A 22,712-nucleotide genomic window follows, 5' to 3' on the forward strand; every position below is an offset into this window, starting at 1 on the left:
CCCGTTTGCAGATAGTATACCAAGGCCGCTGAAATGCTGCTCGTGGACTCTTCTACCCGCTCTGAGCTGAGATCTGGCATTCAGCCCATCACCAGGAGATCGACCCGTTGCGCCAGAATGAACACTACAAAAAGATCACGAAGGCCCATGCAGATGATGAGTACGTCATGCCTCCAGACGAAGCTCGGTGGGAACAAGTGCATTCGGCTATTGAGACTTGAGAGATATGAGAATGAGCGAAAGTTGCTGGAGAAATACCTCGAGAAAGGCAAATGCACGGTTGGTTGCGTGAGGGCTGCTTCCGGCCTCGAGGACAAGCAGGCCAAGGACCCCCACAGAGTTCCCTCAATCCTGGACTGGGCCCTCGTACGGCCGCTCAACCATCTGAACCGCGCCGTTGGTACAAACAAGGTGGGTCAGCACACTCGAAGCGAATACAAAATCTCTGGATATGCTTGTAATTGACATCGCTCAGATCGCTTCTGTCACCTCTGGTCCCAGTTCCCTGACAGGGTTCGAAGTTCGTGAGCTACAGGCTGATGAGCTACTGGGCAAAGTGGGCTACGTTACAGGCTTACTCGGGGCAATTACTCTGGCCTCCGGGCAGTCTCAATTGCGACCAGGGTTGTCAATGGAAATGAAGAGAGGTATGAGACCTGGGAGCATGTAGTCGCATGCGGCTCTAGGGAACTTCCACTCGAGGACCGTGGCGACTCTGGGTCACTTGTTTTCGATCCCACCGGCATCGTGCTGGGTATGTGCTTTGGAGGAACCGAAACTGGCGATCTCTTGTATTTCACGCACATTGGAGACGTGCTCGAAAGTATTCGGGAAGTCACCGGTGTCCGTGACATACGTCTTCGGGCTTGAGCCCTTGTGCGAATCTCGTCACTCTTAAGCTTCCGCTCATCCCGTGCTCAGTGATTGCCTCAAGCTGCTCAGGGCGTGCTCAGGTCTACTTGGTGAACAAAAAGTGGTGAGGGGGTGAGCACTAAAACAGAAAGTAGAAATTCCGATATGTACATGGGCATATGAATATGAATGAATCTAAACCCTCACAACGGCCTCCCCCGGACCCCCTCCTTCGTAATCACCACGGGCTTGATATTCCCCTGCCCGTCGAACTCCATGCGATCGATGCATGTGACGCGATGGTCGCGCGCCGTGTCATTCACATACCGCCGATGGTACACGATGTAGTAGTCCTTGCCGTCGGGCGAGAACACACTATTATGGCCGGTGCCGGTGCCGACCTGGTCGTTGCCCTCGAGGATCTTCGTCGGGGTGGACGAGAAGGGGCCTGTTGGCGAAGGGCCCGTCACGTAGCTGACGCCGTAGGAGTTGTCGCCCCATCTGTATCCATTAGCCTCTGCCCTCTGTCTGCCTCCTGCCCTTCCACATTCCAGGGGGGGAAAGGAGCAACAACATGAAAATATAGACAGGAGAGGAAGGGAAAGGGAAACAAGGGGAGCTCACCCTCCAACACTATACATAAAATAATACACCCCCTCCCTCTTCAACACCCACGGGCCCTCGACATAATCCTTCGGCGTAATCTCCACAAACTCGCCCTTGATCGTCACCATATCCTGCTCCAACTCCACCACCACCGCGTGGCTCCACCCCCCGAAATACAACCACACCCTGCCGTCCCCCTCCCCCTCTCCTTCTCCCTCGCCGTTGTCGCGAAAAACCTGCGCATCAATCGGCTGCGCCCCCTTCACCGTCGGACCCTCCACCAACGCCCTCCCCAGCACATCCTTATACGGCCCCTCCGGCCGTCCTGTCGTGGACCTGGCGACGCCGATCCCCGCGCCATCGCCCGCGGAGAAGTACATGAAGTAGTTCCCATCGCGGGATCGCGTGACGGACGGGGCCCAGGCGGCGCGGTTCGTGGACCACGGGATCTCGGTGAGGTTGAGGATGTGCGGGTGCTTGTGCCAGGTGAGGAGGTCGGGGGAGGAGAAGGCGTCGAAGAAGGTTTGGGACTCGTAGGCGGCCGAGTAGGTCGGGTAGATCCAGTAGGTGGAGTCGAAGATGCGGGCTTCGGGGTCGGCGTACCAGCCGGGGAAGACGGGGTTGCCGGCGTAGGTTTTGTTATTGGCGGTGGATGTGAAGGAGGAGTGGAGGGGGGATTGGGAGGTTAGGGCCATGGGGAGGGAGAGGAGGAGGGTGGTTAGGGTTAAGGTGGTGGGTGATGGGGTCATTGTGTTGGATGGATGGATGGAGATGTTGAGTGGGAGAGAAGGAGGGAGAGAAAAGAATGGAGAGAAGAAAGAAAGAAAGAAAGAGATTGGGAAAACAAAGAATGCAGATCCCCAGAATGCGGGGAAGATCAGATGATTCGGAGGGATTCAAAATATGCCACGGAGGAATTAATCCCTTCCCTTGAAGTCCATCAATGAATTCATGACTAGGGCTTCTAATGTATTACCCCTAGTATAGACCCCAGACTTTAAAATAAACACGACCAGGGAACGGCTGAACAGAACCAAAAAGCAAAAAAACACGAGCCCCATCAGAGCTTATCTTAAAGATTAAAATAGCAATCCCGTCGTATTCGCCCGACCTGCTTTTCCCTTTCGAGTCTAGAGTCTAGGACGGCCCCTCTCGTACCTGAGTATAGACCGTCATAGTATATCTTAGATGCATCCAACAGGGGACGACCGAGGAGCTTACGATCTATCTATATCCCTCCCTCCACACGAAGGCTCTCGTCCTGCATCTCCCGTGCTGTCAGATGCATCGACCCTGCAGGAGGGTATGTCATAGCTCCCTGGTTCTCGGCCTGTCAAGAGTCAAGGGTCCATGAACGGCGTTGGAAGTGGGGGAGATAGACAGGTCCATCTGCTAAGGCTGGATTTGTAGATCCTCGTTTTCGTGTTATTTTCGGACTTTTTCCCTCTCTTTCTACGTTTCTTTTTCCCGCTTTCCGAGGCTTATTGGTCCCTCGTCCTGCCCATCCTACCCATTTGTCCGTAAACGACAGACCCAGCACGGAGCGGGAAAAGAAGAAGAAAGGAAATCTCCATAATTAGCTGCACGCTAAGTAGTGCGACCCCATTCATGCATCGTTAGTGGAGGAGAGAGACCTGCCAGTGCGAGAACTCGAGATTGTCTCCCCCACCAGCTTTCCCTGTGCAGAGGGCAGACCAGAATAGAAATCGGAGAGGGTGGATTGTCGATAGAGGGATAGACAACACGAGATGATAGACTTGGGGGCGGCCATGAGATTCCTCACTTGCGATCTAGAGGTTTAAGTTGGCTATATAAGAGGGAAGGTTTGGGAGTTCTTGTCGAGAGAAACAGACACCGCAACGACAGCAACAACAGCAGATTACAGACAGCTTCATTTGATCGATCGGAGATCGGTTTCGCACATTCCTTACTCACGCCTTGACTGACTGTTTTACGACTTTCCTTGACAATTTACTTCTCATTCTACCGGGTTCGCACCTTCACGCACCACAGTCCTTCAGCCTATACTACGTTCCTTCTATTCAATTCAATTGACTCCCCTCAACTCCAACCCAACAGTCAAAATGGTCGGAGTCCCCCACAGCACAGGCTGCTCTCTCTGCCGCGAGCGTCGCATCAAGGTACGCCCATTCCCATCTCCATTCCATCCCATCACACCCCCCATAGACTCCCACTTACAACCCAAAGTGCGACAAAGCAACCCCCTCCTGCACCCAATGCCGCAAATACGGCCGTCCCTGTCCAGGATACCAACGAACCTTCCGATTCCAAGACGAACGACCAGGTCTCGAACGCCGACACGCCTCGTCCACCGCCAGGTCCGCCTCGAACGCCGCAGCAGGCGCCGCAGCCGCAGCCGTGGTGCGCGACAACGCGCTGGCCATGATGCATCGGCAGCAGGTGCAAGCGCATTCCCAGACGCAGACACGGACACAGCCGCAGTCACAGTCACAGTCACAGTCACAACTCAACACCTTCGGCACCGCTCCAGGACACATAAGCGGACTGCAGAGCGAACCCCACAAAGTCGACAACTTCATCCGCACCGTCTTCCACACACTCTACCACCACAACCTGTTCCGGCTCTCCGACGAAGCCGAGAATCTACCCGGCTACATCGCTCGCAACGCGGGACGAAAGCCCTTCCAGGACGCCGCGGTGGCGTGTCTCACGTGCATCTCGCGCGCGCATGAATCCGGCGACCAGTCGATGCTCAAGACCGGGCGGCATTTGTATGCGCAGGCGCTGCGCGAGGTCGTGGCGGGGTTGTATGGTGAAGAGGCGCTGTCTGCGGATATGTTGAGCGCGATCATGATGCTGGCTGTGTATGAGATGTATGCGCGGACGAGTCCTGGTGCGTGGGCGGTGCATGTGGACGGGGTGAGGCGGTTGATGAGAAGTAGAGGGGCCGAGGGGCATGGGGAGGGGCTTGCGCGGTCGAATTTCCTGGTCTTCAGGGGGTTTCTGGTCTTGGCGGCGTTGGGCGAGGGTGCGCCGTGTTTCCTGGAAGAGGAGGAGTGGCGGGTGGCGAGTTGGGGGACTGCGAGGGAAGATGCGGCGAGGGGAGGCGCGGCGGCGCGGTGGGTGGATGTCGAGGAGAGAGTGTTCGAGGAGGTGGTGCGACTGCCGAGGTTTGTGTCGGAGGCGAGACAGGGAGGAGAGAGAGTAGGGAGGGAGATGGGAAGAACGAGGCAGAGACTGGAACAGTTGGGATTGGAGTTGAGGGCTGGCATGGAGGCTCATGCGCCTCGGGTGAGGATTGCAGGGGCGACGATGCCGGATGGCGGGCCCTGGTTGCTGCTGCAGGGCGTGGAGAGCGCGATGGCGCTGCTGGATGGATTGCTGGCAAGACAGCGCAGTGATGGGCGATTCAGACCCTTTCGCATCGTGTGCGGATTGGACGGGGGTCCGTCGGCGATGCCGCGCATCGAAGGCGTCACTTGGCTGGACCAGGTGGCTTCGTCTTTGGGGATGATCGGGACCATGGTGGTTGATGGTCACTGATCAGGATGTCGAGATGTGCCATGTGCAACGAGTTTCTTTGACGACGAGTTTCGTTTGTTTTATTGTTGTTGTTCTTGTTGATGTTGACTCACACTATCGTTTAGCGACTTACCATGTCAGATAAAAGTGTTTCATTGCAGCGTTATATCATTTTCATACTATATATACACGAGGGGGAAACCAATTGTCCAAGAGCTTTAATATGACATAGACTCTTCCAGCAACTTTCTCAGCTCCCCCTTCTCAGCTTCCAATTCCTCGTTGAGATTGGGAGCAAGCATCAGCACCCGCTTCTGCGGGAGCGTCCCCTCCACCAGCGACTCCACGTCCGATGGCTTGAATCCCAGATCCTTCAGTCCACGAGGCTGATCGCCCAGCTTGGCCAGGAAGTCGGCCAGTGCCTCGCCCAGCACCTCACCCGCGCTCTCGCGCTTGACGTTCGAGATGTCCACGCCGAACGCCTCGGCCGCGGCCAGATGCCGGTCTGGGTTGGATGCGGCCGTGAATCGGAAGACGGCGGGCGCCGTCACGGCAACAGACACGCCGTGCGGGATAATGGGCTGGTCGACCTCGTAGCCGGCATGCTGGTAGCCCGGGTTCTGGCTGGAGATGGGATAACTCATGCCGTGGCAGAGGTGCACGCCCGCGTTTCCGAAACCAACGCCGGCCAGCGTCGCGGCCAAGAGCATCTGCGACTGCGCCTCCATGTCGTCTGGGTCTCGCACAGCCCGCGGGAGATACTGCACGGTGCTGCGAAGAGACTGCAGCGAGAAAATATCCGAGATGGGATTGGCTCCCTGGTAGGCAGGACGATTGATCGGGTTCGTCGGGCGAGGCGTGCGCTCGTTGTACGGGATGGCCGTCCACGACTCGAGCGAGTGGCAGAGCACATCGAGACCCGAGGCCGCTTTCACGGCGGAGGGCATGGTGCGCGTGTTGAGGGGGTCGCAGATTCCCAGCGTGGGCTTCAGATTCCGGTGCGCAATCCCGGTCTTAGCCTTTTTGGATACGAGGTCGAAGATGGCGGTGCCCGTGGTCTCCGAGCCGGTACCTGCCGTGGTCGGCACGGCCACGAGCGGCTTCAGAGGCCGGTTCACCGGAAGCCCCTTGCCTAGCGGTGCGTTGACAAAGTCGAGAAAGTCGGCCTCGGGGAAGACCGTGTAGAGGTTCATGAGCTTGGCGGTATCAATGACCGATCCACCGCCTATCATTGTCAGCGACTATATCCACGTCTGGGGATTGCGGACAACGTACCAACAGCAAGAAAAGCGTCCGGATTATACGGTTTCGCGAATTCAATCGCCTCTTTAATCCTATCTCATAATCAGCTCTATCCCCATTCGAAGATCCAAATAACATACGAGTAGTCCTTCGGCTCAATTCGGACCTTATCAAAGACCGTAAACTCAATTCCCTCACTCGACAGGCCCTCCGCAGCCTGCTTCATGGCGTCCAGTTTCACCACGGTGCTATCCGTCACCACGCAGACGCGCTTGGCCTTCATGTTGGCGAAATCCATCCCCACCTCCTTGGTCGCGCCCGGACCGAACCGGATGCTAGAGGCGGCCATCTCAAATGCATATTCCTTCTGGCGCGAAGGGTCCACGGGGGTGGCCATGTGACGGCGAACATGGTCGGCAAGGGTCGGGGAGCGATGATGGTGGTGGTGATTGGGATTTGAATGGCAGGGACACGAGGGAGGGTGTGTGTACTGGACGGTGCGTAGGAGGTTGAGGGCTCTGTTGGCGGCCGAGGGGGCCACTCGGATCGAGGGTGTGACCATAATGGGTGTGGTTACCTGGTGTAAGGTATGGAGAAACGAAGAGTGGAATTGATTCAAGACCGAGACCTGGGATATTTTAAGATGACAGAAGATGGAAGATGGAGATGGAGAAAGACGGTGTGGAGGCAAGGAGGTCGGCGTGCGGGGGATGTCCAATTCGGGGAAATCGGCGAGATGGCCGAATGAGCGTCTGCGTCGGCATGTCCAGAGCTCTGGATTCCACGGATTCGCATGGATTGCGCACCGACTGAATTCTGGGTTCCCCGCTGATCGGTCATTTGTCCGTTCATTGGGGCCGAGGTCCCCGGGAATTGGCCATATGATATCATGTCTCATTATTGCCCTAACTACTAACTACCGACTGAGTGAAGAACACAATCTGTGCCACCTCCAATCCTGATACATGAACTGAGAATATAAAAATAATTCGTGAAATAAATCGACCGTTCAGCATTTCATTTCATCCCTGCATTTTTCCCCTCCACATCAAAATGATAGACCGATTCCAGCCAGTCTAACGCACATTAGCCCACAATCTACTCCACATCCCAGGGATGAACCAACCTCAGAAGCTTAGCAAAGCGTCAACACCAGATCCCTCGACGAATCCTGGATTCGGACCTGGCTACCCGCCGGCGGGATGCCCTCTTCCCAGGTGATCGCCGGCTCCGACGGCAGCAAAGTGACCTTGCTGCCGTGGAAGGGGTCGCCGAAGACATCCGACAGATCGTACCACACCGATTGGTTGACCAGGTTATACGCGAACACGGTCTGCGGCGAGCTGTGGTACAGGCCGTCCTTGAGGGTCGTCACCTTGATGCTGACGCCGCCGGTCTGGCTGTCGTGGCGGAACACCTCGGTGTAGTTCTCGTGCGGCTGCAGGGTGATCTCGGAGCTGACGGACGAGGCGACGGACCAGACGTAGATGGGGCGTGCGCATTCGTTGACGACGACGGCGTGGCCGAGGGTCTGGTTGGTCATGGCCATGTTGGGTCGGGCGAGACCCAAGGAGGCCAGGGAGAGGGAGACGAGGGAGAAGATCTTGAACTGCATGTTGACTCTGCTTATGAGAGTCTGGCTTTTTGCTCAAAAGCTTTGTTCTTGTTTGAGGGGCAGTTGAATAGTGAACAGCAGAAGTCTGGATGATTCTGGACCCAGTCAAGAGCAGGAAGAACGGCCTCCTATATATCCCTCCCATCCTCCCTTCTAATGCTAATTTCAGCAGCTCGTTCCATGCTAGCACCTGCGGAACCCTGCTCCCGGCTGTGTTCGCGAATAGGCGTGTTTCCGTCGGGAGGAGACATGGCTGCAAGGGGATGCTGAGTTGTCCTAGCTAGTCGATACCTGGGCTGTCGCAGGTACTCCGTAGTACTAATATTAGTAGCGTCCCGTCTCAAGGTAGCGAGAAACCGGGAGGCAGCATGCAGGAACAAGGTCGAGGTTACATACCTCAGGCAAGGTGCATGGCCGAGCCTGAGGAAATCGGGGAACACAGGGGCAAGAATGCTCGATGCGCGTGAAGCATACCGGGGCGTTTCGGATGGACGCCGCCCAGCCCCTAACCTCTTCTATTTTTTTTTCTCATAGCACGGCTGTGCAACGTGTACTGTATAACAAAGATTCTAGTACTCTGCAATGCAGATCTTGATCATTTGCAGCCAGTTTTGCACATGTACGGTGAGAAATGGTTCGTGGACATCGGTGAATTTCATTGCCACAAGGGAGAGCATGGAAGAGCCCGTGGACATTTAAGTGAAGCGATAATGTCGGAGTTCCGTATTATTCCATTCCTTCTATCAGTATGTACAAAAAAGCCCCAAGAGTATATATACAAGAAACATTATCCAAATGAATATGTTCTGGCTTCCAATGTGTCAGTATGTTGGTGTTATGAGTATGTGTATATATAAGATGCACATATTATGTTCCTGAAGCCAATAGCCCTCATGTCGCACACAGTCCGATGGGATACGTCATGTGCCACTCGAAAGTCGCCATCGGTCCTTTAGAAGGTTATAATTTCAGAGGTGCCAAGCGGGATGTCACCCTTGCGCGCAACCACCTGCAGGAAAGAAGATTTCAACCCGGTGAAATCGACTCGGGTCTCAAAGCCGGCTCGTTCGACCGTCTTGAGGAACTTGGTGTCGTCAGAGTCCAAGGAAGGTGCCGAGTAGATCGCCCAATTGTCATACTCAGTGGCTCCATTCCAGCTCATCCATACCCGGGTCAGATCATCCGGGGCGCGCTGAGCCACCAAGGCAGGCTTCCAGAACGGAGTGGCCTTCCACTGGCATTTGTAACCTCGGTAGGACGCCACGGCGTTGTCCTCCCCAAATTGAGCGCTGAGAACCTGGTTGTTGTTGGCATCGTACTCCTTCACCTTGGCGATCGATCCATAGCCCAGGAAGACATGATTGGTTTGTTCGCTCATGAGCTGGAAGCTGCCCTGACTGACACTGTGGATGACATCACCATCGTCGCTCAGAACGCGCAATGCGCTAACCTTGCGGTTGACCAAGTCCACGCCCAGACTCAATCCAGTCGTGGGCGCCACTTCATCGGTCGGAGTGTTGGCATTGTTAAACAGATTGAGAACCATGCCTTCTGATGTTTGGTTGTAGATTCGGATGTCATGCTGCCACGAGAAAATAGCGTTGTCGTCAATTTCAAAGTCGCCGGCACCTTTCTCTCCCTGGAAGAATGTCAGTACTCGTCCAACAAATCAGAATTCAGAAATACTTACACTGAGCTGCCAGGCAACAGAGCCATCGTTGCGGACATGAATACCCGACCAGTAATGGCGCAGAGAGATGATGTAGCCATCATCCAATAGATTGACCGAGTTGATGTGGTAGGCGTCCCAAGGTTTCTCGTGCGTTCCAAAATCGCCTCCCAGACCCTGCTTGGATTTTTCTAGAGGGATTTCGTCCAGGTGGTTGAGCGCGTTCCACGAAAACACAATCTCGTTTGTCGCAATGTCAATCTCGTAGAACATTCCATCAAGCATGTAGTCATCCGGCTTGCCGCCAATCGAGGTGAGATCGTGTTGCGTCACATTGTAAGCCGTCACCAGCAAGGTGTTGCGCGTCGTGATGTGACTCTCGTGAAGATCGATGTAGGATTCCTGGTGGTCACCTTCGGGCGAGACGAAATTATCCTGCAGCCTAACGGTGTAGATTTCCTGGTAGGTGTTGTCGAGGATGTGAACTGTTCCGTAACCAAAACCCAATTTCATCATGTTTCCGGCCCAAAAGGTAATCACGTCTTCATTGAACAGCTTCTGCACTTTGAAGTTGGCGGCGACCTCGGTGGGGCCCTGGTAGACCAGATGGCCGTCATCGCTGTAGATCAGAGCGGCGGTACCCTGGTCCTGGTTTCCACGAGGGCCGATGAAGATATAGCCGGGATCCGTCTCGCCGCTCTTTGTGACATGCAGTTCCGGAGGGACGAACGGGGCGGTGGCCAGGGTGACGAACGGCCAATTGTCGGCGACGGCGCCGAGGGACAGCAGCAGAGTTGTGCAAGTGGCTAGAAAGCGGCGGGCCATGGCGGGAGGTCTATTAGAGTTCTGTGCCACAGTCGAACATATACATTTATGAAACAATAATCATTAAAATAAGGAACAAAAGAATGGCTACCAGTTAGTTACCTGGGTAGAGGTAACAACGGTGAACGTCGCAATGGGTATCAATTGAGCAAGAGGAAAGCAGAAAACAAAAAGGAGAAGAGAAATAGACAATAAGCAGTAGGGGGGAAGAGAGAAAAAGAAACAAAAAAAAGGCCAGAAACGGTGACGAAACAATAATGGCGCCGAGGCCCACCGCCGACGTGGAGGCGATGGAGGAATAAGAATGAAACTAAGAAAAGTGTTGGATTTAATCAATTGAGGGACTCCGCCCCGTCGCTTCCGCCCAATGCGGAAGGCGGAGTGGCGCCGGACTCGCGTGGGCACGGGACTTCCGCAGGGGCCTGAGGCGCTGATTGGCCTGAGGCGGCTGGCGGACGCGCAATGAGATGGATCGATCATCCGCCTGGCTCCTTCACCTCTCCCAACTGGGGAGTCTGGGAGTCTCGTCTCCCCACATGGACCGCGTCCTTTCCTGTTAACACCTATGATATCCCGTCTCGCTTCCTAGACTGCGTCTGAAACGGGCAGCCAAGACCCGCAAAGGGAATGTCTGCTATCAAGCATCTTTGATGGGTCGATTTGCTTAGGGCCTCAAGTCGAATTGCGAGCCAAGAAGCTCGATCGTGGTTTGTCCATCGCAATGCCAGATCTAGGCTTGATTTTCTATTGTGAACAACGCATCTCTTTTGTCGCAGACTCCAATGGCAGACATGTTGCGCAAAGCCGACCTCGAACATGATCAGCCGTCGCGATAACAAAACTGTCACGGACGCAGAAGACATGAGAGCCCAGGACGGATGATCGGCGTGAATATCATTACCCTTGATATATCTGACCGACCGACCCATTCATACTTCGAACACCGTGGCCCTTTTCAAGCTAGCCACGGGTAGTTCATTTGGGAGTAGTTTCATCTTGATGCGGGAAATGTCGGCTCTTCAGTCTTCATGCTCAATTGGACGGATTACAGTCGGTCGCAACTCGCAATCTAGGTCGTGGAAGTATATGACCCTGATCGAAATGGAAAGAGGCTCGATCTCCACCGGTTTGCTTCTCCAGACTCCGTACTCCGTATGAAAGCCTGACCTACTCTGCACTCATTGGCCATGATTTTCTGCCCACTATTTTGAACTATTCGCTCTAGCGGCTGGGATCTACAGTACGCACCATGTCGGAACACTGCAATATTCCGGGGGAATGAAATGTTTATATCCACTCAATATGCATTCTTTTTATATCCAGGAAATGCATTTTAGAACAGCCAGGCAATATGAGACGACTCATCAAGAAATTCCGCATGTTACTCAGAACAACGATCGCAATAACGACCAGCTTAAACAACTCGCTGCAATGAAGCCACACGCATTCATCCAGAGTGTCAGAATACGCAGCCCGATGTCAAATTGGGGTCTATATTCCAAGCCCGGTCTCGATTGCAACCGTCTCATAGTTCCCGAGCGAACCAATGATCACGAACGCGCTACCTCTAGACACTAAGTCAAACCGGAATGGGAGGAATACGACCCCTGCGCTATAAGGTAACACGAGAAACACCCCTCGTATCTCATCGGCTCTCAATCCAAACCCACATCCACTACATCATCTCTACATATACAATATAACCAATCATCCCCAACACATCCAAAACATCCCAAACAAAATGACCACCCCCAACCCCATAACCCAAACCCCTTCATACGACCCCCTCCAAACCACCCACATCTCCACGCGGCCCCAAAAGCCCATCGAAATCATCGACCCCAATCCCACCTGGCCACACACCTTCACCCTGATCTCCCAACGCATCCAAAGCGCCCTCGGTCCCACGCTCCTCTCCATCGAACACGTCGGCTCGACCAGCGTGCCCTCCCTCCCCGCAAAAGACGTCATCGACATCGACATCCTCGTCGAGGACCCCAGCGCCGAGGAAAGCTACATCCCCGCGCTCGAGGCGTTGGGGTTCCAGTTCCTAATCCGCGAGGAGCACTGGCATCGGCATCGGCTGTTGGGTCTTGAAGACCCATACGTCAACTTGCATGTGTTCGGGCCAGAGAGTCTGGAGGCTATCCGTCACCGGCTGTTTCGGGATTGGTTGCGGTCTCATCCTGAGGATAGGGATCTGTATGCGAAGGCGAAGAGGGAGGCGGCGGCGGAGAGTCGCGCGATGGGAGAAACGGTTATGCAGTATAATGATCGGAAGGAGCCGGTGATAAGGGACATTTTGAGGAGGGTGTATGAGGCGAATGGGATGCTAGAGTGATCTGGGTTTTGGTTGACTAGTGGGTAGGTATGTATGTGTCTTGCGTAGAAGAGATGTTATAGTTTGGTGGTCAGGGGTTTAGTTGTTGGGGTTTTTTACATTGTCGGATTGGCCATTGTAGATGTTAAATCGGACTATGTCAGTGCTCTGGGTGATGGTACTCTCGTAGTGTCGCATGGAAATAGACCCAGAGAGCGATCATTGCCTTGGTGACTAAAAGCAGTGCTTATGGATGATGGATGGATGCCCTAATATCTCAGAGAGTTAAGTCGGGGAAGGCAATAAGGATTTGCGAAGAAATCGGATAAAAGCTGCATCAAACGGGAAGAAATTCATTGAAGAAATTAGGTATGAATCGTCTAGACAGCCTCGTCTGTACTTCTTCTACTTCCACTGTATGAGCAAGACAGGCTTTTATGAAATTCATGTTCAAGGTCTTGGGGAACGGGAAATAAATGAGGTGCGGAGGAAACTTTCGGGACCCATGGCTATCCAAACTCAATGGGCCGACCTTTCACAATTGAGTTCTCATTGGGAAACGAAAGAGAGAGAGAGAGAACAAAAAATATGAGAGAATGTGGTGCACAAAGAAAAAAGAAAGGAAGTCAGCCCAACGCGGGGCTCGAACCCGCAGCCTTGTGATTAAGAGTCACACGCTCTACCGATTGAGCTAGCCAGGCTTCCTATGAAAAAAAGCATCACAATAATGCACTATCAAGCCAAGAGTTTAACTCAAGTAAATCGTCTCAATTACGCTTCGGGCAGCTTTTTCTTTTTTCGAGCTTTTCCAAGTTGTGGTATGAGAAAGTTTAGGTTTGTGTCGATGTTGATCTAGTTTGTTATATGGATAATTCAATTCGATTATCAAATTCTTTGCCTTGAATAAAAAAAAAAACATAGATTGTAAAAGTTTCATAAAATAATGTCCTCATTGACTTGGTATCGATATATATTCAGAATCAGACCCTGTCCGAACTAAGTACTCAACATAATCACTCATAAGCGTATCCTTCATGTACATTCATACCCCATCAGGCCCACAGACAACAACCAGACCATAAGCCATCTAATCACTCCGACATACGATCCAACCTCCAATCACATACCCAGCCTAGGCGCCCTGTTCATTAGCAGCCCGCACTCTCGCGCGCCTCGACTCCTTCCCCTTTTCAGACCACGGGAAGTGCACCACCGGCACGATAATGAAACTGTTGCTATCGTCGGCAACACCCGCGAAGGCATTATACCAAGCCAAGAAGGCACCTAACAGCGCGAAAAGTCCGCCTGCCTTGATGATTTTCGCGGCAGGTTGGCCGTCGGGACCGCGGTGGATATACCCAATCGCCAACAGGAGGAGAGCGATGTCGACGACGAAGAAGAGAGTAAAGAAGGCAAAGGTGGACTTGAGGGTACAGAGGAGCATGAGCGTTGTGAAGATGAACCAGCCCTATATGGAAAATGCTGATTAGCCAGAGGACAGCGAATAGCAAGGAAGATGGGGTGCTTACCATTAGCATCAGGCCGAAGGAATCGTAGAACATGCCCGCTTTCCCTCCGTCGGCTTCTTCGAGGGCGCTCATGACGCCAAACCCACCGGGGGTGAAGGTTATGGCGAGAGAGATCCAGAATCCACCGTAAGAGGAGAGCACGGTGGCTCCGAAGGTGTTTCCGACGGCCATTTCCCTGATGTACGTTAGCTGCTTTCATCTTCCGCCGTAGATTGAAACCACAAGAACAGGATACATACCACATGCCAGCCAAAAGCTGAACCAACCCGCCATAAGAGAACGCCACGCCAACAACCATATTGGGCTCAGTGATATCTCGCACTTGCATATTGATACACCCCAGCATGAAGGTGGTCAAGGCAAAAGCACAAAGACCCAGGGGCGCGGGATTGGCTAGCTTGCGGTTCTTAGGAGACCGATAGAGACCCGGTTGGAATTCACCACCGAAGGCAGGCAGCGTGGTCTCTGCGGTGTTGACATGGGCGAGGGGGCCAAAGTGGCCGTAATCGACATGCGAGGATTGGTTTGTTTGTGCATGGCCCAGGGGAGGATTAGAGTCGGTGGTGCTGGCGTCAGTGGTGGTGTTCTTCAATTCATTTTTCTCGGGGGAGTCGGTGGGCGAAGACATTTTGGCTTGAGGTTTCAATGGACTGGAGTAGGTGAGTAGAAGATGGACTGTCGAGGGAAATCGAGAGGACTAAATAGATGTGTCTTCTCCTTGCCCCATTGCCTCCCCAGACAAGACAGACGGTGCGGAGAGACCTCAAAATCTCGACCATCTTTCCTGATTCTGCAAAGATCCCCATACATGATGAAATAGACTCGCCCCAGCGGGACTTTGCTCGGGGAGGAGCTTGGGATCCAGACAACTCGCAACGCACACAAAACATAAGACCAATAGCCACCGTCGATCGTTCCCGCAGAACCAGAGTCTCGCGAATCTCGCGCCTATGGAAAGTCTAATTCCAGCGCATTCAGATTTGGGCTGCATGGTACGGCCAGGAACCTTGGAGGGTCTCTCCGCATTTGATATTCTGGGGACACGCTGGTACTATCTCCACCTACACGCCCGATCTACATACACACCGCCAAATGCGGATCTCGATCGGTGAGGTGGACAACTCGGTGGTCAACTCATTGATGACTAGCTAAGCAACTCAATGCACAACATACCGCCCCACAGTACGGGGTAGATAATGGGGAAAGGAAACATGGGAGCATTGAGATTATCACCGAGTTCGACCTACCTTCCTTCTGTCCATTGGGTAAGCCCCACGGGGAACCACAGAATGCGAAGGCAAATCTGGGTTTAGAGTTAAGATTCCTTGGAGTAGACGACAATCATTGGGGAGATCCACGGGAGCGGATAGAAATCGTGTGGAGAACCACTCGCCTCCGCCAGTGATTTGCCATCGTTTCTGTCGTCGGACTGGCTTTCGGTAGTTGGAGCGACGAGAGTGCCCGAGTGGCATGGGTGTGCCTCTGGATGGCCGTGGCCAAAGCCAATTTTAACTCTGTTCCTGTCGCAGGCTGAAGCCGCTTCCGCACGAAATTCCGTTGAGAATTGTTGAGAAATGGAGACGCAGGACACCTGAATCAAACAGAACCTCAACTTCCATGTCTCCGTTAGACCGTCGCGCTGAAACCGCTGCTTTCGAGTGCACCTGCTTCAACGACAATTTTAAGCAAGAATTATGTGGGACATGAGCAAATCGAGTTAAACCGCCCTATCTGATTACGTGTAAATCGAGGACTGAGGGTGAAAGCTCTTCTGTAGACAGACAGAAGGCATGCAAGAAAGGTTTCAATCTTCATATTGACAGGGGTTAGAAAAGTTTCGACTTTAGCTTGGACAATTAGAGTTGGTCATAGAGGCTGCATGGCATTGGGGGAGGTTCTCGACGATGAAAAGTGCCGAAAGTGAGGGGGAAGCGGCTTTCTAGCTGCGATTGACATCGATGGATTCTGTGACGACTCCAATGGGTGAGGGGGAGGCGATCGATAGCAGGCTGATGCCTGAAATCGTAGGCACCAAATGAAACGCTCGCATTTTTGGACTCGTAGGAAGTCTCTCCATAGAATCCCCAGTCAAATAACCCAACCTACTCAGAGCAAGTCGCAATCCCCTGCCCATTTTTTCTGTCTTTATATCGCGTATACTTGGTTTTTATACTTATGTGGACTCTAGGAGGAATTAGTAGACGTTAGTGGGAGGCAGAGCTGCATGGTGGAGTCCTTGCCTTTCCTCTCCCCCGCCATATATATGCTCTCATTTTGATATCCACAAGAATGGAATATGATAACTATGCAGTACAGTCCCAGAATTCACCTAGTCTCCTGTGCGGTCTGCTCGGTTATCAATCGGGCCTGGTTGAGGTCTTGATCAATCGACGTAAGTGGGATATGCCCCTGCTTTACGTAGTGCTTCAATTCATGCCCTTTCCCTACTTCCAGAGCGTTTTTCGATCTCTTCCCGGACCCGCTGCTGCTATGCGCTGCCCTGAACTGCCCGAACCACTCCCGAAGTTTGCGTGGCAGCGGACGCAGTCGAATCATGCACGCGGCAGACATGTACATGCCGCTTTCAACAATGATCCAGCTTATAAGCTTCACGTCGCCCCCTGGACCGTATTAACTTCTCAGAAAACTTGAAAGAACAGAATAGTAGACGAGACATACAGGTAGGATCTTATATCGCTACCTCCCGCGACGTGAAGAATGAGGCGGTCCGAAAGCTGGATGCGATGATGCCTATACTTCCCGACAGAAAGACAAGCGCAATTCCGATCCGTCTGGCCATCGACGCATGCAGATTCCACACCATATGCGCGGGAAGGACCATGATGGCCACGTCCCCGACAATGGTCAGGATGCCGTTCATCTTGAAGAAGAGGAACATATTGATGCAGGAGCCTTCTAGCTTGGGATGCCAGAGTTTGGCGATCGGTCGGCATTCCAAGACTACAGCGATTGATTGCGAGATGGCGAAGAGGACCATGTAAATTGTAAGAAGAAGGGTGCAGGTTCGAGTGACACCGGGGGTGAAGATCTTGAAGAGAAGAACGAGGATGGAGACTCGGGAGAAGCAGTTCGAGTAGATGGTCAACCAACTGAGGGAGAAGAGGAGTGCCGATCGCAAGTCGACAGACTTGGGGTCTTCGAGCATGACGGCTTCGATATGGCGACCGGCGCCGCGTTTAGTGACTGCGACTAGATGTTGGGGTGTTGTATGTTAATGAACCGCGCAGAGTTGAACGAGGGAGTGATGGAGCAGACAAAGACCTACGAAGGCCAATAGTCGAGGCTCCCATCGAGAGAATGTATGCCGGCAGAAGAAGAAAGTCCTCCAGCCCCGACTTCACATTGGGGAGACTGCGCACATAGAGGCGAAGAGCCAGCAGAATGGTGGTGATGACCAAGATGACCGACGCAGCGGCCACTAGTTGTCCCGAAATATCCTCTTGCAGATACTCGCTCGAGACTTGTTCCTTCGACATGGCTGTCAGTCTGCTGATCTGGGATAGAGCATCACCGCAAGGAGAAGCAGAGAACCGAGAGAAAGAAGTCCCTCGGACATGGCAAAGAATGGGAATTCAGGACACAGTCTTCGAGGGCGGGTGAGACACGCAGAGAATGCCGGCAAGGCTGAAGCACAAAAATAACCTCCGAAGTCAGACGAATGAATCCCCGTCAGGCAGCGGAGAGATCTACAGTAGATCGATGGGGCCGTGTATAGGGAGGTTGACCATGGTCTTATAATAGCAAAACCATCAACACAAGTAGCTATCCAGCACAGTATCAGGCGCTAAAGGACCAAAGCTTAGGATTGGATCATTCAAACCTCTGACCCCTTTACTTTCCTCATTGCCGTCCCCCAAACCGGCTCACCCACCCCCTTGGCTTAGCAAAGCTTCAGTGAACCTAAGGGAAGCAACGCCATAAAAGTTCTTTGGTGTACCACCTATATGGAACTCGCATCATAGGTGTGGGCTTTCGGAATGTAGTCCCGCGGTTCCTCCGCCTGACGTCTCAAGCGGGGCATTGATACGGACTGAACTTGTCGAGCCCCCAAACAATAATTTCTCTACCGGCTTGATCAACAGTGGTATCTTTTCTTTGGAATTATCCATACACCTTCACTGTCATGATCATGGCAACTTCATCAACAGGAGGTTCCGCACAGGCCCTCAGGGTGCGCTTCGATCTTTTGTATACGAGCCCGCAGCTACCACGGGATCTCCATCCGCGCAGCATTAATGCTGCCCTGGCAGAACTGAAAAGCTCTGAAGGCTTTGAGTGGTGCTGCATAGGTTGCAATCGTCTCGCTGCGAATGAAGTCGCACAAACCCGTGTGCAGGTATGTCTCATATAGAGCTTTTCTGTCAGACGGCTTACAAGTTCTCCACCGCCACCATATTTAGATCACCCTCAGACATCGAACAATGAAGATAGAGGACAACAATGTGGACATGGAACTCCAAAGTCTGTGCAAATCTCTGTTGGATTGGAAGAGCCCGAGCTCTATACACAATTGTGTTGCCGACAGGAATTATCTGGGCATACTTCCACAATCTATACCTCTTTTAGGGGATATAGACAAGGCCTTTGGGGTGATCTTCACCCTCACACAGCTGAAACAAGGGTTTGAGTCTCAACAAGCACCGCAGCAGGCCTCTTGGGGAGAGCAGGGATCAAATCTCTAGTAAGTGCATCATTCAACACTATAATGCATTTTGATGACCTAATGTCCTACAAGTAACCATTACATGCTACTCATGAACCGGTGTGTTTACCATACGGATATCTTTGCTTGGATATCCAAGGATACTATTGATGAGTTTGCACAACCACACTCGGAAAGATTAGCCAAAATGTTGAAACTTGCCCACCATTATGCTTGTGTATGGGCTTCGGATGCTGGACACAGGATTGAGCATGTATGTGAAATACGTTCAATCGAGCTTGCTCGTTGCTGACACCCAGGAGTACAAACAAAAGCTTGAGCACCTTGACCAGAAGGGCCTGGTAGAGCTGCTCTCGGAAGCAAGCGCCCCCTTTTTCGACGCATCACGCAAGCTCGAAGAAGCGGTAAAGCTCCTCGGTAAGTAATCAGCGCCCAGAGATCAATATCCTTCATACTCATCCCCATGATATCTAATCAAGCTGTCGACAATCTCGGAATGTTGGACAATATTACCGCCAGAAACCCAACGGCATCTGAGTCCAGAATGATTTTCCGCTGTCTACAAGAGCTTCTTAGCTCTATCCAACCTTTCTTGGCGGCAATACTCGCTTTCTCGGACGCCCTTTTCGAAAGGGCGCTCTTATATGGAATCGGAAGTGGCGTCTCAGGTGCAGTGGCACTGGCTGCACACTTTTGTCCAATACCTGGCGGCTGGCAAGCTCTAGAGCTCTTGAAAATTGGGTTGAAGTGGGGGGGTGGTCTTACGGCGGCGGGCTCAGGCATTGCCAGCGTGCGGAAGTGTAGGGAGTATGGTCGTACTATGACAAGTGAGTCCTGAGATATCATTATTCAGCACCCAGTGGCATTAATACCCTGCAGTGAAGCAGCTGTGCACATCAATCGCAACTGTCCATGCTTCGACTAGAATATTCCTCCTTCTAGCCAGTGTCGACTCCGCTCAAGGTTTAGAGTTTGGGTCGAAGCAGCGGGAAGACTTGGAAGAGCTTCTGAAAAAGAGATTTAATATCGAGACTCTAAGTGCAGAAAACGGAGCGGTAGGGGCTTTTCTTCAGAAAGAGGTAGGCGGCATGTCGAAGGGTCTTAGAAAGCTGGAAGAGGAAATGCGTGAGTTTAAAAAATCTTACACAGACAACAAGGGGCGGAATTCGTCGCCGAGGTAGAATCACACATGAGCATTTTGAGGTTCAAATTGAGATATCTTGGTCTCAGAGGCAACGCTGACGCATACCTTACGGTACTTCTGAGAGACTCTTTCGTTTTTTCCTTTTTCTTTCTTTCTTTCTTTTTTTTTTTTTTTGGCAAACCAGTGCTAAGTGACATTGAACCTGATGAAGAACGGACAGTAATAATAATTCTTTCTTTCTTTTTACCAGTATAAGCACTTACAAAATAATATTGGGCCTCGGTATGGTTAACGAACCAATTGAAACCTATCCATGTATCTGTAGTTTGGCAGCATTGAAAGGAACATAATCTAGCATTAACATCGGGACAATAATCAATGAGTGTCGCTAAATGTATGGATGAGTCCCTTCCTTATGGAAGCTCCAGATCAAGGCCATGAAAAAAAAGTTTCTGTGAGTGTGTAGGTAGACCTCTCCTTGTTTCCTTGTCAGGAAATATTGTCCCAATTGCTCTGTGCAGCGTGAAGCAAGGCGCCACGGGGTTTTGGAAGGCCAATATCCAGGTTCTCTGCAGTTATTGAAATACACTGCACCCGATAGATGAGCATGAATAAGGGTAGCCGTACGTTATGTAAGTCTGATGCTGACCATCAATAGACCGAGGCTCTCGTGGCTCCACTCTTGGCGCATGCGGAGTTACATTCAGCCTTGTCCAGCTGTTGCTTTCTGTTTACTGCTTCTTTTTGTCCTTTCCTCCTATTGCTTTTCCCATCCCCTTTAAATGGTTCACGAGTATATATAGCTAAGTCAATAAAATGTCCTTCCCCTTCAAAGTTATCGAACACGTCCTCCCCGGTCAACATATCCGAGAATATCCCCACAGCATCAGAGGCCGGCAAGAAACGCCTCTCCAGATAGCCATCAAGCAGTATGTTCCTATCGACATCCAGCAGCCCGTCCCGGAAAATGCAGTCACCATCATCGGTGCGCCCGGAAATGGTTCTCCAAAGGAAACCTACGAGCCCCTGTGGGAAGACCTCTACGGGCAATTGAAGAAGCTGGAGGTGCCGGTCCGGGGCATTTGGATGGCGGATTCGTCGAATCAGGGAGGCAGTGCGGTGCTGAATGAGAATGTGATGGGGGACCAGAGTATGTGCATCTATCCTTTCGTCGTCTGTGTTATTCTGGTAGCTAATCACCGCACCTAGCGAACTGGTACGACCACTCGCGCGATCTTCTGCACATGGTGAATCATTTCCGCGAGGAAATGCCTCGTCCACTCATCGGCGTGGCGCATAGTTTGGGATGTGCTCAACTGTCAGTTCTTCGTCTCTGCAGGACCTGCAAACTCGACTACTAACGTGGCTACCACCGCAGCGTGAACCTCTCCATCATCCATCCCCGCCTACTCTCCACCTTGATGCTCATCGAGCCCGTCATAGTAGAAGTCGCCATGGGCGGTCCCAACCCCGCCATGCTGGCCAGTCGCCGGCGAGACCTCTGGGAAAGCCGCGAGAAAGCCAGCGCATCACTCAGCAAGGGCCTCAGCAAGTGGGACCCGCGGGCCCGGGAGCGCTACCTCCGCTACGGACTGCGCCGCGTCCCCACTCGTCTCTATGACCCGGCCACGGATCCGCAAGTGCCCCCGACGGCCGTGACGTTGACAACCACAAAGCATCAAGAGTCGTGGACCTTCTTCACGCCGAACCTCGAGCCTGAGGAGCTCGACCACCTCCTCATTCCAGACTGGGACGCCGAAAAGGAACGTCCCTACCTGTACTCTCGGCCCGAGTGCTGGTCCGCCATGCGCAACTTGCCTTTCTTGAGACCCTCCGTGCTCTGGGTGTTTGGCGGACGCAGCTACCTTTCGCTTCCTGATGCGCAGGACTCGAAGATGCGGAACACCGGGACGGGCATCGGAGGCAGTGGTGGGGCGGAGAAGGGGATGGTTGAGAAGGCGGTGCTGCCGAAGGGAGGGCATACGCTGGTCTTTGAGCAGGTGGATTGGTGCGCCCAGGTCATGACTGATTGGACGCAGCGGTGGTTTGGGAAGTGGTTGGAAGACGAGAAGTTCTGGCAGGAGTATGTCAGTAGGCACTCGGATGCTGGGATGCTGAGGATGTCGGACGAGGCGTTTCAGATTGCGCAGATGCAGAATGGGACGAAGAGATCGGAGATGCAGAATGGGACGAAGAGATCGGAGAAGCCGAAGGGGAAGTTATAAGGTACTGTCATAGTATTTGAGATCTCAAGCAGTCGCTATAGAGAAGCATGTATATAAATGGCTTACGGAAGCTCATCGGGGACCCGAAGTGGGAGGCTTATTATCCCTCCGCTGAGTTCGAAGAAAGGCTTGATCCATATCTAGTTATGTTCTTAAAGAAAGCCCGAATTCAAGAACAAGGAAATCATTTTCTTTTCTACTGGCTTCAGGGCTTAGCGCACCCCGAACACTTCTTTCGCGAGGAAGAAAGTTATGGAGATGAATGATATGATCTATCTCTACTCGATTCCAGCTGCATTGAATGGTCACGAATTGGGTCTCATGTCTGTTATACCGTGACTTTGGGCTGTTGTGCTGATGCTGGCCTTGATTTCATACAGGTTTGATCAGGAGACGGTTTCGGCGTCTTATGTACCGCAGATATTTGATCTGATGGAAATCCAAGAACGCCCGGGTGAATGGTATCCTCTAGAGGTTATCCTTGATGGGTATCTTCA

The 22,712-nt window shown here is 52.5% G+C and overlaps 12 protein-coding genes and 1 non-coding gene across 13 annotated transcripts; 6 read left to right on the forward strand and 7 right to left on the reverse strand.

Annotated features, from left to right (window-relative positions):
• Window positions 1–117: 117 nt before the first annotated feature.
• On the forward strand, window positions 118–870 carry P170DRAFT_470996 (uncharacterized protein; the record flags this gene model as incomplete). Its single annotated transcript, XM_024852803.1, has 3 exons — window positions 118–411; window positions 476–624; window positions 687–870. 3 exons carry the CDS (start codon window positions 118–120, stop codon window positions 868–870), a joined length of 627 nt encoding a protein of 208 aa, XP_024710886.1.
• Window positions 871–978: 108 nt separating this feature from the next.
• On the reverse strand, window positions 979–2,471 carry P170DRAFT_399788 (glycoside hydrolase family 43 protein). Its single transcript, XM_024846292.1, has 2 exons — window positions 1,477–2,471; window positions 979–1,353 (listed from the first exon to the last, which is right to left on the reverse strand). Exons 1-2 carry the CDS (start codon window positions 2,205–2,207, stop codon window positions 1,056–1,058), a joined length of 1,029 nt encoding a protein of 342 aa, XP_024710887.1. The 5' UTR covers window positions 2,208–2,471; the 3' UTR covers window positions 979–1,055.
• Window positions 2,472–3,420: 949 nt separating this feature from the next.
• Window positions 3,421–5,076, forward strand: P170DRAFT_433105 (uncharacterized protein). Its single transcript, XM_024848407.1, has one exon. The coding sequence runs from the start codon at window positions 3,865–3,867 to the stop codon at window positions 4,981–4,983; it is 1,119 nt and encodes a 372-aa protein (XP_024710888.1). The 5' UTR covers window positions 3,421–3,864; the 3' UTR covers window positions 4,984–5,076.
• Window positions 5,077–5,098: 22 nt separating this feature from the next.
• P170DRAFT_399791 (hydroxyacid-oxoacid transhydrogenase) lies at window positions 5,099–6,871 on the reverse strand. The gene is made up of 3 exons (XM_024846293.1): window positions 6,345–6,871; window positions 6,238–6,296; window positions 5,099–6,187 (listed from the first exon to the last, which is right to left on the reverse strand). The coding sequence occupies exons 1-3, from the start codon at window positions 6,764–6,766 to the stop codon at window positions 5,181–5,183; spliced, it is 1,488 nt and encodes a 495-aa protein (XP_024710889.1). The 5' UTR covers window positions 6,767–6,871; the 3' UTR covers window positions 5,099–5,180.
• A 468-nt stretch (window positions 6,872–7,339) lies between these two features.
• Window positions 7,340–7,747, reverse strand: P170DRAFT_346381 (Bys1 family protein; the record flags this gene model as incomplete). The annotated part of the gene is made up of 1 exon (XM_024843566.1): window positions 7,340–7,747. The coding sequence occupies one exon, from the start codon at window positions 7,745–7,747 to the stop codon at window positions 7,340–7,342; it is 408 nt and encodes a 135-aa protein (XP_024710890.1).
• Window positions 7,748–8,583: 836 nt separating this feature from the next.
• P170DRAFT_452914 (arylsulfotransferase family protein) lies at window positions 8,584–10,588 on the reverse strand. Its single transcript, XM_024851314.1, has 2 exons — window positions 9,510–10,588; window positions 8,584–9,458 (listed from the first exon to the last, which is right to left on the reverse strand). Exons 1-2 carry the CDS (start codon window positions 10,311–10,313, stop codon window positions 8,772–8,774), a joined length of 1,491 nt encoding a protein of 496 aa, XP_024710891.1. The 5' UTR covers window positions 10,314–10,588; the 3' UTR covers window positions 8,584–8,771.
• An 829-nt stretch (window positions 10,589–11,417) lies between these two features.
• P170DRAFT_45173 (uncharacterized protein) lies at window positions 11,418–11,973 on the forward strand. Its single transcript, XM_024851215.1, has one exon. The coding sequence runs from the start codon at window positions 11,592–11,594 to the stop codon at window positions 11,889–11,891; it is 300 nt and encodes a 99-aa protein (XP_024710892.1). The 5' UTR covers window positions 11,418–11,591; the 3' UTR covers window positions 11,892–11,973.
• A 14-nt stretch (window positions 11,974–11,987) lies between these two features.
• On the forward strand, window positions 11,988–12,741 carry P170DRAFT_433109 (GrpB family protein). The gene has a single exon (XM_024848408.1). It carries the CDS (start codon window positions 12,055–12,057, stop codon window positions 12,652–12,654), a length of 600 nt encoding a protein of 199 aa, XP_024710893.1. The 5' UTR covers window positions 11,988–12,054; the 3' UTR covers window positions 12,655–12,741.
• A 520-nt stretch (window positions 12,742–13,261) lies between these two features.
• Window positions 13,262–13,334, reverse strand: P170DRAFT_t20. The gene has a single exon. It is a non-coding gene; the product is annotated as a tRNA-Lys (tRNA).
• Window positions 13,335–13,765: 431 nt separating this feature from the next.
• On the reverse strand, window positions 13,766–14,790 carry P170DRAFT_443338 (acetate uptake transporter family protein; the record flags this gene model as incomplete). The annotated part of the gene is made up of 3 exons (XM_024850538.1): window positions 13,766–14,101; window positions 14,163–14,337; window positions 14,402–14,790. The coding sequence occupies 3 exons, from the start codon at window positions 14,788–14,790 to the stop codon at window positions 13,766–13,768; spliced, it is 900 nt and encodes a 299-aa protein (XP_024710894.1).
• Window positions 14,791–16,487: 1,697 nt separating this feature from the next.
• Window positions 16,488–17,659, reverse strand: P170DRAFT_422130 (uncharacterized protein; the record flags this gene model as incomplete). Its single annotated transcript, XM_024847417.1, has 3 exons — window positions 16,488–16,783; window positions 16,920–17,372; window positions 17,449–17,659. The coding sequence occupies 3 exons, from the start codon at window positions 17,657–17,659 to the stop codon at window positions 16,488–16,490; spliced, it is 960 nt and encodes a 319-aa protein (XP_024710895.1).
• Window positions 17,660–18,312: 653 nt separating this feature from the next.
• On the forward strand, window positions 18,313–20,027 carry P170DRAFT_471005 (uncharacterized protein; the record flags this gene model as incomplete). Its single annotated transcript, XM_024852804.1, has 6 exons — window positions 18,313–18,519; window positions 18,584–18,864; window positions 18,919–19,099; window positions 19,146–19,263; window positions 19,326–19,673; window positions 19,726–20,027. The coding sequence occupies 6 exons, from the start codon at window positions 18,313–18,315 to the stop codon at window positions 20,025–20,027; spliced, it is 1,437 nt and encodes a 478-aa protein (XP_024710896.1).
• Window positions 20,028–20,752: 725 nt separating this feature from the next.
• Window positions 20,753–22,356, forward strand: P170DRAFT_506158 (putative toxin biosynthesis protein). The gene is made up of 3 exons (XM_024854367.1): window positions 20,753–21,140; window positions 21,200–21,308; window positions 21,369–22,356. The coding sequence occupies exons 1-3, from the start codon at window positions 20,807–20,809 to the stop codon at window positions 22,213–22,215; spliced, it is 1,290 nt and encodes a 429-aa protein (XP_024710897.1). The 5' UTR covers window positions 20,753–20,806; the 3' UTR covers window positions 22,216–22,356.
• The last annotated feature ends 356 nt before the right edge of the window (window positions 22,357–22,712 follow it).

This window comes from Aspergillus steynii, assembly GCF_002849105.1.
Source record: "Aspergillus steynii IBT 23096 chromosome Unknown P170scaffold_1, whole genome shotgun sequence".
Classification (NCBI taxonomy): Eukaryota; Fungi; Ascomycota; class Eurotiomycetes; order Eurotiales; family Aspergillaceae; genus Aspergillus; species Aspergillus steynii.

Excerpts from the sequence above, each read along its gene's own strand:
- P170DRAFT_399788 (XM_024846292.1), bottom strand. The coding sequence starts at position 2,207 with ATGACCCCATCACCCACCACCTTAACCCTAACCACCCTCCTCCTCTCC. Across the intron at positions 1,354-1,476 it reads TTTATGTATAGTGTTGGAGG|ATGGGGCGACAACTCCTACG; the intron begins GTGAGCTCCCCT and ends TAATGGATACAG.
- P170DRAFT_433105 (XM_024848407.1), top strand. The coding sequence starts at position 3,865 with ATGCATCGGCAGCAGGTGCAAGCGCATTCCCAGACGCAGACACGGACA.
- P170DRAFT_399791 (XM_024846293.1), bottom strand. The coding sequence starts at position 6,766 with ATGGTCACACCCTCGATCCGAGTGGCCCCCTCGGCCGCCAACAGAGCC. Across the intron at positions 6,297-6,344 it reads ATTGAGCCGAAGGACTACTC|GATTAAAGAGGCGATTGAAT; the intron begins GTATGTTATTTG and ends ATTATGAGATAG. Across the intron at positions 6,188-6,237 it reads GGACGCTTTTCTTGCTGTTG|GCGGTGGATCGGTCATTGAT; the intron begins GTACGTTGTCCG and ends TGACAATGATAG.
- P170DRAFT_452914 (XM_024851314.1), bottom strand. The coding sequence starts at position 10,313 with ATGGCCCGCCGCTTTCTAGCCACTTGCACAACTCTGCTGCTGTCCCTC. Across the intron at positions 9,459-9,509 it reads CTGTTGCCTGGCAGCTCAGT|GGAGAGAAAGGTGCCGGCGA; the intron begins GTAAGTATTTCT and ends ACATTCTTCCAG.
- P170DRAFT_45173 (XM_024851215.1), top strand. The coding sequence starts at position 11,592 with ATGAAATGTTTATATCCACTCAATATGCATTCTTTTTATATCCAGGAA.
- P170DRAFT_433109 (XM_024848408.1), top strand. The coding sequence starts at position 12,055 with ATGACCACCCCCAACCCCATAACCCAAACCCCTTCATACGACCCCCTC.
- P170DRAFT_506158 (XM_024854367.1), top strand. The coding sequence starts at position 20,807 with ATGTCCTTCCCCTTCAAAGTTATCGAACACGTCCTCCCCGGTCAACAT. Across the intron at positions 21,141-21,199 it reads GAATGTGATGGGGGACCAGA|CGAACTGGTACGACCACTCG; the intron begins GTATGTGCATCT and ends CACCGCACCTAG. Across the intron at positions 21,309-21,368 it reads AGTTTGGGATGTGCTCAACT|CGTGAACCTCTCCATCATCC; the intron begins GTCAGTTCTTCG and ends CTACCACCGCAG.